The 13,392-nt window shown below is 44.1% G+C and overlaps 1 protein-coding gene and 1 long non-coding RNA gene across 2 annotated transcripts; both read left to right on the forward strand.

Annotated features, from left to right (window-relative positions):
• Nucleotides 1-5,029: 5,029 nt before the first annotated feature.
• Nucleotides 5,030-6,743, forward strand: LOC128429980 (uncharacterized). The gene is made up of 3 exons (XR_008333922.1): nucleotides 5,030-5,137; nucleotides 5,759-5,845; nucleotides 5,973-6,743. It is a non-coding gene; the product is annotated as an uncharacterized LOC128429980 (long non-coding RNA).
• A 3,469-nt stretch (nucleotides 6,744-10,212) lies between these two features.
• LOC128430580 (zinc finger protein 883) lies at nucleotides 10,213-13,047 on the forward strand. Its single transcript, XM_053416683.1, has 4 exons — nucleotides 10,213-10,451; nucleotides 10,588-10,730; nucleotides 11,026-11,553; nucleotides 11,825-13,047. Exons 2-4 carry the CDS (start codon nucleotides 10,616-10,618, stop codon nucleotides 13,045-13,047), a joined length of 1,866 nt encoding a protein of 621 aa, XP_053272658.1. The 5' UTR covers nucleotides 10,213-10,451; nucleotides 10,588-10,615.
• Nucleotides 13,048-13,392: the final 345 nt, after the last annotated feature.

The following is a 13,392-nucleotide window of genomic DNA, read 5'->3' on the forward strand; positions in this document are numbered from 1 at the left end:
TCCAGGGAATTGATGATCGGCCTGAGGCTTTTGTTGAAACCAAAATATCTACACAGCATGTTGGATTGATTGACACCACATTTAGTTTCATACAAAGCCTGAGGGTCGTCTGGATCCCACAAGGCAAACTAGCCTTGGTCCAGATTGGGCCCCTCTCTGCCACATGTCACACTTCCGGGCCAATCACCTTGAGGACTGGTGGCACTTGGGCGGCCTGCTCCTATTTGACGGATCTTGGCCACAAGTAAACCAGAGAAACACTGCATGTCAGCCAAAGGCGGCCACAGTTAGTTTTGGAGTATTTGGGCCATGTTCACCATTTACCACATGGGCTCACATCCATTTGGTCCAGGCCACAAAAGAGCAGAAGGGTTCAGCTCCCGGCTTGCCCCTAAACTCTGTCCAGTCAAAGTTTTTCTTTCGGTTCCATGAATAGATTCACAACCGGCTGCGATACACGCTACCTTCTGTTTCGTTAAGTTGTTGGTTTTAAAAAGGACATGAAACTTTCTGATCTCTGCCTGAATAGAAAGAATTATCCCGGTTTTTTGGGATCTGATCCTGATCTCTGTTGATTCACGAAAGTAACGTTCTGTCCACATCTAATGTTTTCCAGTCGATAAACAGCAACGTCCTCGTCCTCAGAGGAAGGACGTGATGTTAAGAGTTCATTTTCCATCTGCAGAGTCCTTCCCTTCAGCCCATTCATTATTGATAATCTCTGCAAGTGTTGTGTCCAAACATCACAATATCCTCTGGAAAACAGAATCTGCACCCGGGTGGAAACATGGGCCCGTGTGTCATAACGATGTGGAAACAGTGAGATCTGAGTCTGTGCTGAACTTCTGACCTCGGCTCCGCTCTGAGGGAAGCGACTCTTCTCAGTGGGTGAATGTTGTTTATTAGAACACGGATGATTTCATGTGAAGACAAACAAAGACTCGTACATTATTCAGAAACTAACTTCGAGCTCGCCTGCTGACTTCCTGTGACATGTTGGTTTTATGGAAACTTATATTGACTTTATTTCCTTATTCAGCTTCTGTCGTCTCTTGTATTGAGTTTTTTTGCTCTTTGTGAAATTTCCTTTAGATGCTGTTGAGACACAATCATTTCCCAACGTGGGATCAATACAGTACATTTATCTATTCAGGATAATTCACAAAGCTCATATAGGTTGTATAGACGGGTCTATCGATGGACAGACGACAATTTGTGTGAACTGATCCTCGAGAATATTTCGATGGATGCCTGCGAGGTCATTTTAAAAGCCGGTCGGGGCAGAAATATAAAATAAACTTTCAGTTCACGGACTGTAAATTGAACAACCACTGATATGCTGCTGTATTTTTAAAGCCGTCGCTTCGGGGTGTTTACTAAAAGCAAGGACAGGTTTGCAGAACGAGGACTTTTTCTAGAAAGTTTGGGACATTTTATAAAGTCTCAATGTTGTTATAAAGTTCAGGAGAGTGAGGAAAGTGAAGATATCCTCAAAGGTGAGAACAACTTGGATTATTGAAACGTTGTCACCTTCACAAAGGACATTGTGTGTTTGTTTATTTGTGTGTTTGCAGGATTGCGTTGAAAACTACCACAGACATTCCAGCGATCTTGTTGGAAGGATGTGTGAGGAAAGAACTATTTCCCAGAAATTATTTCAACCTTATTTAAAATGTTGATGATTTTCTCAGAGAATAATTCATGAATCCTCATGAAAATATTCAGCGGAATGATATTTATGCGTGTGTGTGTGTTTGGGGTGATTTTGGCTTTTTTTAAAAACGTTGTGAGATCTGTTTCTGACAAGTTGCTGTACGGTAACACACATTGAGCTACACACCGGTGACTTCCAGTGATGTGCAGCTGAGCTCACGTGGATTCGATAGAGAAACAACAGTTTATATGATCTCTGTTAGTTTTAGATCAACGTGCAAACAAACATGATGGAACGGGTGTGGACACAAACATAATTATATATCCACTGTGACCGGGGTTTTCCTTGTGATTTTATGATCATCTGACTGGACAACCCAGTCTCATCAGAAAACGTTCAATGGCAACGTTGGTCCACTTGGACCGACGTTACCATCTCACAATCTGGCCTCTCAGATTGTGAGATGGTAACATTTAGTCCTCCCATTGTTTTGCATTGGCGTGTTCTCACGTCACGTGACTCTCAAGCTCCCGTCTGCGGAGAGGAAAACATGGCGGAGATTCCTTGTTTTTTCAGATAAAAATATAATTTTGTAACTTAGTTTGGGCATAAAAATACATTCTGACACCATTTTTAGCGAGAAATGTGCTCTTTGCTTCCACAGTCTTCAGCCAGTTCGTGCTTATGATAAATATTTTAATAGTTATCACGCATGTGTTTATCGTTGCTATGATGGTTGCCATGCCCCCACCGCGCAGCGTGGTGTTTAAATCACAGTCCCTGCGTGGTGTCCTTCAGTGATCGTGAATGTTATTCATGTTATATAATAGTAATATTTGAGGCTAGATTACATCTCTAATGAGAAGGAACCTGCGAGTCTGTTTATACCGAGGCCGGCCCGAGTGCGCGACCGGACAGAGTGCGCGAGCGGACATGACGTGTGGCTGTCGTAAAAACCCTATTTGTAAACAACCAGTCCTTTAACTAAAGGCCTCAGTATGCTTCTCCGAGTCCGTTTCGGAATGACGGACGGAGGGAGCGGACGGACCCTTTTTGATTTATAGTTCTACGAGCCTTTTTGTTGTGAAAACAATTCACCGCCAGAACAGTAGATGGCGAAACGGAAGTCGAGCTTAGACAAGCCTACCTCATGAGGTATATAGAAGAAGTCCACGCTGGTTTATTTACGTCCCCCCGGCTCCTCACACACAGTGAACGATGGCAACTAACAGAAAAAGGATGTTGATGACGCGACAGTTTTGCTGAAATAAAGTGACACCCAGCGAGTCAAAATGCTTTTGTTGTCGTGTCTTAGCGCAGCGGTACCCCGGTCTTGTTTCCAAACTGCGTTGCTAATTCAACAGCTGCAACAGCTTGAAGCTACACGGAGGCAGCTAGCTCCCCCCAGCTTCCACACACAGTCAGCACGGACACCCGATACTAGCTACTACCAAGTGTTTGCTTCTAACCTGACGGTGTTTGAGAAACAGTGTCATGACAGCCGTGGGATTAAAGTCAGCGGGTTGTTGCGCTGTACCCACCGCAGTTAGCATGGTGGCTAGCCCGCTAGCCCCGTTATCAAAGTTCGTTATAACCGTATGTGACCGTACACACATGCTGTAAGTGCTCTAACCAGCCACCGTCAGTCGGACACACTTGTCACATTAATCATAGAGTCGTAGTTGTGATTTTGGTTTATTGTGATGTAGGGAATGGAACAGGAAGTTTCCATTCCGAAATACTGGCGTTAGCGGACCAATCACAGCCAAGTGCTATCCGTGGGCTGTCCGTCATTTCGACGTGTAGTTAGAAAAATGAGCGCGGCACGAAAAGCTCTCCGAGGAGCCTCGGAGAGGCACGGAGAGGGCGTTCCACGTTGGAGAGGGCGGTCCTATCTGTCCGTGTTCGTCAAAACGCAGAAGCATACATTGGCCTTAAGGCCTCAGTATGCTTCTCCGAGTCCGTTTCGGAATGACGGACGGACGGATCGGACGGACCCTTTTTGATTTATAGTTCTACGAGCCTTTTTATTGTGAAAACAATTCACCGCCAGAACAGTAGATGGCGAAACGGAAGTCGAGCTTAGACAAGCCTACCTCATGAGGTATATAGAAGAAGTCCACGCTGGTTTATTTACGTCCTCCCGGCTCCTCAAACACAGTGAACGATGGTAACAGAAAAATGATGTTGATGACGCGGCAGTTTTTGCTGAATAAAGTGACACCCAGCGGGTCAAAATGCTTTTGTTATCGTGTCTTAGCGCAGCGGTTCCCCGGTCTTGTTTCCAAACTGCGTTGCTAATTCAACAGCTGCAACAGCTTGAAGCTACACGGAGGCAGCTAGCTCCCCCCAGCTTCCACACACAGTCAGCACGGACACCCGATACTAGCTACTACCAAGTGTTTGCTTCTAACCTGACGGTGTTTGAGAAACAGTGTCATGAGCCGTGGGATTAAAGTCAGCGGGTTTTTGCGCTGTTCCCACCGCAGTTAGCATGGTGGCTAGCCCGCTAGCCCCGTTATCAAAGTTCGTTATAACCGTATGTGACCGTATACACATGCTGTAAGTGCTCTAACCAGCCACCGTCAGCCGGACACACTTGTCACAATAATCATAGAGTCGTAGTTGTGATTTTGGTTTATTGTGATGTAGGGAATGGAACAGGAAGTTTCCATTCCGAAATGCTGGCGTTAGCGGACCAATCACAGCCAAGTGCTATCCGTGGGCTGTCCGTCATTTCGACGTATAGTTAGAAAAATGAGCGCGGCACGAAAAGCTCTCCGAGGAGCCTCGGAGAGGCACGGAGAGGGCGTTCCACGTTGGAGAGGGCGGTCCTATCTGTCCGTGTCCGTCAAAACGCAGAAGCATACATTGGCCTTTAAGCGCTATGTCATAAACACGGAGCGCTTGGAAGACCACGATGTCATCTTCCTTCTGTCAGGTAAGTAGTTTATTGTTTTTAAAGATCGTTACGATCTAGGTTTACAGTCCGAGTGCGGAGAGAGTCCGTCAATCCACACTATGGACGCTGTTCATCAGCTAATACGCCATTGTTAGCCACATGCTTCAGGCCACGGTAGCCTGTGCTACCTGGGAGGTGAATACATGGTTGTTGAAACCAGTTCAAGACGCTTAGCTCATCATTGAGGGACGCTACAATATAAATATAAACATGAATTTGATTTATGAATGCTTTAGATTAATATGGAGTGTATTTGTCTACCATTACTCCACAATATCAGATCAATTTGGTTTAATGTATAGTATGCAATATGACAATGTTTTCATGTTATGGAGTTGCGATTCATTTTATAAAACAATTGCTATGTTCTGTTTTTTAATCAAGGAGGATCAAAATTTGTTTTGCTTGATGAAGAGCAGGAAGGGCAGCCTGGAGAGAAAGAGAAGCCGGGTTGAGCCCACTACCATCATCCTCGTACCACGAGGAAGATGAGGGAGAGAAATGATCCTACCATTAAAGAGGTACTTTTAAGTTATTTACCAGAAAAACCATTTTATATAATTTGCCAAATATACATTTTTATTAAATCCCCAAAGTACGCTTGCTGAAATACAAGTTAATATCACACTGAAAGAATTTTGATCAATCATGCTTCCCTGCTGTGATTGTTTAACTGGGAAAAAACAACTTTTTCCACAGGAAGGCAAGTAAATTTAAGGAATACATGTGCAAAGTTTTCCTCTGTTATGTATAATGATGACCCCCATCAAACATAATGTTAGCAATATTTACACCTTTTAATTTATACTGTTTATTTCTGTCTACATGTGTGAATTTGCCTTCATTAGTTTCAGAAAAGAGCGATGATGTATCGGTCAGTGGGCGGCAGCACGAGACTCCGCAAACTAGTCTGTAAGCAAAGTAGACCAAGGCATCGAGGTTGCGGCCTGCCATCATTGTTATTTTGCTTAAGGGACTGAATATGTTTCATGCAGAAATATTAGCATTTCCCTTATATCTACCAAAACTGCTTGTTTCACAGACTGCAGTTTTGTTTTGATCCGATGTGCTGTGCAAATACAACCGTATCTGCAATGGGTTGTGGGGCATTAACATTTGTAACTCTAATTTTGTTTTGACAGACTGTGAAAAGAACGTTGAGAACATCACCACTCTACAGGAAGACACAGTCCAGTAATGGGTGTCAGAAGTTCAGTAGTGAACGACAGGTACTGTGGGAAAATGTGTGTCATTGTTGTACAATGTCCTTTGACTCTGTTTAAACAAGGTCAACACAAAAAGGTTTGATTGTAAACTGATATCGGTACGAATTCATGTTATTCTCCTCTTCACAAGAAACAAACAATCCAAATTACCTGCAGAACACCCTTGATGGACGCTTCAGCTGCATCGTCAGACTGGCCAGACAGCAAGATGCCAACTTTAATGCCAATTTATTTGTGTAACATTCTGTGACCAAATGTATAGATAACTTTTTGTAGATTGTAAAAATAGATAACCCATTTATTACAAAAAAACTACACTAGAATTACCGCACTGCGTTGTATGACTCCGCTAACCAGTGCAGTGTCCGTCTACATATTTCTACATATTTTCTCTCGTATAAATGACACTGTATCTCTTGACAACTGAAACCATAAGATGAGGTCAGTGTGGCCTTGACCTTTTTACTTTAAGACAAATACAAAGTTAGACAATCCAAAAACATGCAGTTATGCCTCCGGCGACTCGCTATTGCAGAGGCATTAAAACCGTAGTGTAGTAGATTGGATTTTATTGGTGTTACATTGGACATCTTGTATGGATACACCAAAAAATATATTTGGTTTCACATTCTAGATGGCAATAAGCAGAGTCATTAACTCAGGAAAAATATTTCTGTAGAAAAGAAAGCCTTGTATGTGTGTATGTATACATACACACAAACGCACAATTGAGACGTTTTTGTCTTTTATCATATATTCTCAGGCAGTACTGATGCATTTACTGAGACGGGACGTGAGGGCCTACTCTGCGTGCTCAGAGTTCAAGCCCAGCAGGCTGCAGCGGGCCTGACATATTCTGGAACAGCAGCACAGTCTTTGGATGACTCCTCTGAAGATGAAAACATGGTGAGGTACTTCTCCACTGATGAAGAACTGTGAGGGCTGTGATTAGCTACACTCTCTTGCTACAATGCTACTCATGCTACTCCCTGGCAGCCTTAGGAAGGCATTAGCTTGCTGTGTGGTAGCTGTTAGCTTCAGTATTTTTAGTTTTTTGCGGCCTGTCTGACGTTTATGTTTAAAAAAAAAAATCAGAGGGAACCATCTTCATAATTTAACACTATGGTTTGTTTGTGTGTCCTTCAGTTCTCTCAAGAGAAGCAGTACAGGTGTGCCTCAGCTCCACGGTCCCTCCTGCAGCCTCCGCTCCTGATGCTAACCTCATGTCTCCATCACACCAAGCAGCAGACCTGGATTGACAGACCTTTCTCCAGAGCTGCCCCCTCCCTCTGAAACCCCCCTCTCCAAAACACTATTTGTGTAGTTTTTAAAGTATTTTTTGCATGAGAATTGTTGATCATAACATTTCCAGCAGATGCCTTAATATAATGTTTGTGCACAATAAATGACATTGTTCATAACATATTGGTATTTCCTTGCACTTCTACACCATGATATTGTCAGATAAGATGCTGATTACATTAAAGCAGTGAATGCTCTTCTTTAAGCAACATAAACAAACAATGATCCAATGGATCTGAAGTAGAATGGGCACATTACATTCTGTAGAGAATGCTTCAGTTATGGAAGTCAGAAAATAACTTTCTTTATCTGAGGTTCCAGTCATTTATAGTCACAGCAAAGCACACAGGTCTGTATGTCTAAGTGGCGCCCATATCATTGTTTAAGATGTGTAACATCAAGTTTGTGTTTCAGTGCAAAATTAGTCATTAGTCAAGAGTTCACTCTCTTGTTTACACTAAAATTAGGTGACCCAGATGTTTCACAATGCATCTGATAAGGTCTTATGAGAAACATTCTTAACATGTTATCCTCTCCGCAGACGGGAGCTTGAGAACACACCAATGCAAAACAATGGGAGGACTAAATGTTACCATCTCACAATCTGAGAGGCCAGATTGTGAGATGGTAACGTCGGTCCAAGTGGACCAACGTTGCCATTGAACGTTTTCTGATGAGACTGGGTTGGACTGGAAGCTACTTCTGTTTATGATTGCGTGAGCACGTCTTCATTTCCTTATGTTGCTGTGCAATTACAAAACACTTCAGTTGATCCTGTGTTTGGAAAAATATGCAACAACGACGCACAACAACTGAACGACGTGAATACAATTACTTTACCCTCATACGCTTTGAAGATTAAGGACTACACACACCCACACACCCACAAACATACACACTCAGTTACGTGTGAAGAAGACGAGATGAAGTTGATATGAAGAACGTCTTGTTGGTTATTTATCTTCTTTCTTCTTCACTCTCACATGAAAACCAGCGATGTGTGAGAAATATTCAAAAATAATTTATGGAGATCTCATCGCGCCTCATTCATTTTCTCTCCATCACACACACGCACTCACACACACACACACACACACCCTCACACTCACACACTAGCACTCAGCATTAGGCCAACTGTGGTTTGGGTGGCTGCACATTAAAAATGCATCAGGAGCCAATTATTATCAGAGGGAAGGTGGAAATGGAGAGAGAGGAAAACGAGTGAACAAACATATCCCGAGAGTGACTGTATATTAAGTGTTTTCTTTACTTGCATAAACATTCAGAAAACAATGATGGGATGGAAAAGATCTGCTCATCACACACCTCATCATGGTGAGATGGGTGGGGGGGGGGGGGGAGACGGGGGGGGCTCAGTGGTGGTTGTGGTGATTCTCTAAAGCGTGTCCTTAATATGATCTGATGAGTTTCCCTGCTGGGACTTAATTTCCCAGCAAACACGGACTGGAATTCCCCTCCCCGAGTGTCACAGGAACACAGAAACTAACCTGTGTGTGTGTGTGTGTGTGTGTGTTTGTGTGTGTGTGTGTGTGTGTGTGTATGTGTGTGCGTGTGCGTGTATTAAATTGCAAATGGATGGAGAAGGATGTAATCTTCAAGGGCACCAGGGGTGAGAATGCCTTCTGTCTGTGTGTGTGTGTGTGTGTGTGTGTGTGTGTGTGTGTCTGTGTGTGTGTCTGTGTGTTTGTGTGCACTAAACGTTCTCAGGGGAGTGTGTGTGGTATTGAGGTCAAAATGTTGAGCCACGGCACACCTGGTTGTTTTCAGGCTGAATACTAATAAGAGAATTTACTCCTTCTCTTTTAAAAGCAGTTGCTCTTCTCTCTGATGTTTTGTGTGAACGTTTATCAAACCAAAGCTTCTTCTCTTCACGTCTCACATCATGCCTTCTATTTTTAACAATCTGCACGATCGACATTAAAACAAGTCGGCATTCTGGGAAACAACAGAAAACAACATTTATCTGAATTGTTCCCAAAACAGAGATTGTTTTTTTTTGGCTCCAGTAATAAGAACAGTCAAATACTGCCACCTACTGGAGAATTGTTATAATTGTTTTTGCAGCAATTGGTACAAATTGTTTTTATCAACTGAGCAACATTACCAGAATTCATCCTTTGTTAAATATTGATGATACATAAACTATTCAAATCTTTAAACTGTCAACTGTCTCATTTTTAAGAAAACATATTTAAGTCCAGATTTTTATTTGGAATTTTAGCAAATCTGAGGCCTTTCAATTATGGTGCAGATCTGGAAATAGACGTCAATATTGTTTTTGATTCTTCAGAGAATAATTCATGAATAAAAACCAACAACATCATTAAAGTCTTTCCAAAGAGACCTTGCACACGTCCAATCTGTGTGTGTCTGTGTGTGTTTGTAGAGTGATAGTGTGAGTCTTCATCCGCAGCCAGATGAGCCTCAGGGTGTCTTTTCTTTCTGAGGCTCAGATTCTATTTCAGGCGTGATGTTATTTTTTATAATCCCAGCACAGACACATGCTTGTGTCACGTGGATTTGTTTCCCTGACGGACAGATGATTTATTTCCGTTTGACCGTTGTGGCCATGATTCACCAGAACCAGCTGCTGCACATCTACAGCCATTTGTAATCTGTGTAGCAGTTCACAGTCTTGATGAATCTGTTTTGTGATTTTTGTGTAATGATAGTGTTTTAATGTAGTCGGTTTATAACAAATGAACAGTCAGGTAAAGTGGAAATACATTTTATTTTATATTAATTTTACTCTTACAGTTCCAAGAAAGGGATTACAATATACACAATACATTTTAAACAGTGTATGTGGTATGACGTTTCAAACAGTTGATAAAATTAGTCAAAAGGAAACTTAATGATCACAAATGAAAACAGAATAAGGAGATTTTGTTAATTAAACATTCTGTAAAACGTATATTTCTCATAATTTTGTCCTACGCGAGGTGCCGTTTCTTCGGAACTGAGCCGCATCACGATTGGCCGAAAAAATCCCGCCTCCCCCTACCTCTCACGCTTCCTAATTGGTTGACAAACACGTGTTTCCGGTCAACACGGAAGTAGGAGTCAAACACACCGGAGTTGTTGTGGAAGCAGCCGCTCAGCACGTCTCTCTCTCTCTCTTTCACGTGAAACGTCCCGAAAACCAAACAACACAACATTTACAACTCAAACGATCATAAACAAACAAGTGGGTTTTATGTATTATGATAAACGAGCCGCAGACTCGGCCCCGGAAGTAGGTTAGCTTCACGTAAGCCCGGAAACGCACCCCACCTGGCTCAGCTAAGTAAGTTACGAGCATTCTGTGATTGTGTCAGTCCTGAAAACGCTGTTAAATTAAATCACACTTAATTTGTATAGTACCTTTTATTCAGGTTAGTGCAGTTTATTATCATGTGATGTTGACAGTTGATGTCTCTCAGCTGTCAGTCATTCCAGTGACTGATCATCATGGCGTCTCTTGGTGCTGTGTCGCTGCTGGGCTTCAAGCGGCTGTCTGTTTACCTGGAGGACTGCATGAAGGCTCCGGCAGACCTGAGATCAGCTGCACAGCAGGAACCAGAGGGTGAGCAGCTCCTGCCACCGACAAGTGGACCTTACAACATATATTCACTTCCTGCAGCCGCTAGGGAACAAAGAAGTTCACTGTTTTTTTATCTCTACATACAGTTGCTGATAGTTTTTATATAATATTTCACATATACATATTAACAGATTGTTTTTAAATGTTTTTAGATGTTTAGATGTCCATGTCTTTATTTCCAAAAATATGTTTTGTCCACTAGGGCCTGCACGATATATCGAAACTTTCAAAGTGCTTCGGTCATTTAATGTTCATGTGAATCATCTCTTTTCTTCAGCTTCTTCAGATGACGTCTCCATCGTCTTTCTGAAGGATCTCTCCGTCTGCACGAAACCCTCTGGTGTGAACGCTCAGATCGTGCATCAGGCCGTAGAGCAGAGTTCCTCCAGCATCGAGGTGGAGTTGGAAGAGGACGACAAGCAGCTGAAGGCCGACACCAAGATAAACCTCATAAAGTTGGAGTCTAATCAGCAGCTACAGAGGCGCCGGTCAGAGATCAACGTATACAAAGAAGAGGCAGCGTGTGAAGACAGAGACTCAAACTCAGAGGGAACTAATCCTGGAGAAATCGACCGACTCCAGCTGAGTCACACAGCAGCTGCTGGGAAGCCGTCAGTGCTTCAGGAAGATGGCAGCTCAGACTTACAGAACCATAAACCATCCGAGTCTCTGAAATCATCTAAACTGAGCAATGTAGAGGCTGGTCAGGAGGAAGCAGGCTGCTCAGATCAGAGAAGTGTCTCCACAGCAAACATCATCACACCAGAGCAACAGGACACTGGAGACGTGGACACTGGCTATGGAGGTAAAAGAATTATGGTCTATTTGGGAGTTTTTTTCCAACAGAATTTTTTTTCTAATCGTCTAAATGCGATAAATAAGGAGCTTTTGTTTTCTTGTTTCTTTCCTTCATCAGCGTTGGACAAAACCTGTGATTTCTAACTTTTCTTCTTCTTCTCTCTCTCTTTAAAATCTACCACTCCTCCTGTTTCCTCTACAAATTAAAACAAACCTGCAAGGAAGTGCGTCTGAACCACGGTCGCACCGCTGCAAGGATTGTGGCAAATCCTTCTCAGGGAGACGCAACGTCCTCCGACACCAGCGGCGTCACTGCAGCGTGTCGGTCCGAACGCTGATTCCCTCAGAGGAGACGCAGCCGGAGACGTTTCCCTGCAGCAGATGCAGCCGGACGTTTCGGACTAAGCAACACTTGGGGCTTCATGAGAAAGCTCACAAAGAAAACCAGGAGGGGAAAGATGCTCGGCGAGAAAGATGTCACAGCTGCTCACAGTGCAGCAAGAGCTTCTACCTGCTGCAAACCCTGAGGCAGCACCTGCTCACCCACAGCGGAGAGAAGTCCTTCAGCTGCTCCGTCTGTGGGAAGCAGTTTGGGAGAGAAGGAACTCTGAGGGAGCACCAGCTGATCCACACCCGGGAGAAAACGTTCACATGTGAGCAGTGCGGCAAGACGTTCGCCAGAAGAGGAGATCTCAGGAAACACATGGTGAGTCACTCTGACGAGAGGCCGTTCAGCTGCAGCTTCTGCACCAAGAGCTTCAAGCTGGTGTCCAAGCTGAAGCAGCACGAGCGTCTCCACACGGGGGAGAAGCCGTACCAGTGCTCGCTGTGCTCCAAGAGATTCAGGATCCACGTGTCGCTGGCCGTGCACCACCTCACCCACACGGGAGAGAAGCCCTTCAAGTGCACCATGTGTCCGAAGGCCTTCAGCGACCGGAACAACCTGAGGAAGCACCAGATGATTCACTCCGGAGAGAAGCCGTACAGCTGCTCACACTGCGGCAAGAGCTGCCGCCTGCTGCAGCACCTGCTCATCCACCAGCGCAGCCACACGGGCGAGAAACCCTTCACCTGCGACCAGTGTGGGAAAGGATACGCCCGTCTGTCCACTCTGAAGACACACCAGTCCGTCCACCTGGACAAACCACTCCGCTGCTCCCTGTGTGGGCAGGAATTCAAGGGTCTGCCGGAGCTGACCGATCACGAGTGCAAGGAGACGGCTGAGAAGCCTCACCGCTGCTCGCAGTGCGGCAAGTGCTTCAGCCAGGCCGTGAACCTGAAGAAGCACCAGCTGATCCACTCTGGACAGAAACCACACGACTGCAAACAGTGCGGGAAGCAGTTCAACCACAGGAGCAACCTCACGAAGCACACCCGCATCCACACGGGAGAGAGGCCGTTCAAGTGTGAGCTCTGTGGGCGGAGCTTCAGGCTCCTGCAGCATCTCACTAACCACCGAGCAACGCACAACAAGAAGCCGACGCACAAACAGACTGTGTGACGGCAGCAGGTTGTGTGTGTTTAACACGTTCACACCGGATGGAACATGTGAGTGGATGAACCTTCAAGAGCGGATGTGATGTTATCGTTTTCAGGGCATGTGACTAAACAGTTTCTGATTCGCTGGAATAACTTTAATCAAGCTGCTTGTTGAAAGTCAGAAAAGTGGATTTAACTCAAACTACAACTCATTGGCTCCTTTTTAAAATGATGAGTCACTATTTTTTATTTTCATTAGTCACCAGAGCTTCAAAAGGACGATGTTGCGATGATTTGACACAGATTGATCCAAACACTCTTCTCTCAGTTCAGCTGGTACATGTGTGAAATTCACATTTGACCAGTC

This window comes from Pleuronectes platessa, chromosome 23 (assembly GCF_947347685.1).
Source record: "Pleuronectes platessa chromosome 23, fPlePla1.1, whole genome shotgun sequence".
Classification (NCBI taxonomy): Eukaryota; Metazoa; Chordata; class Actinopteri; order Pleuronectiformes; family Pleuronectidae; genus Pleuronectes; species Pleuronectes platessa.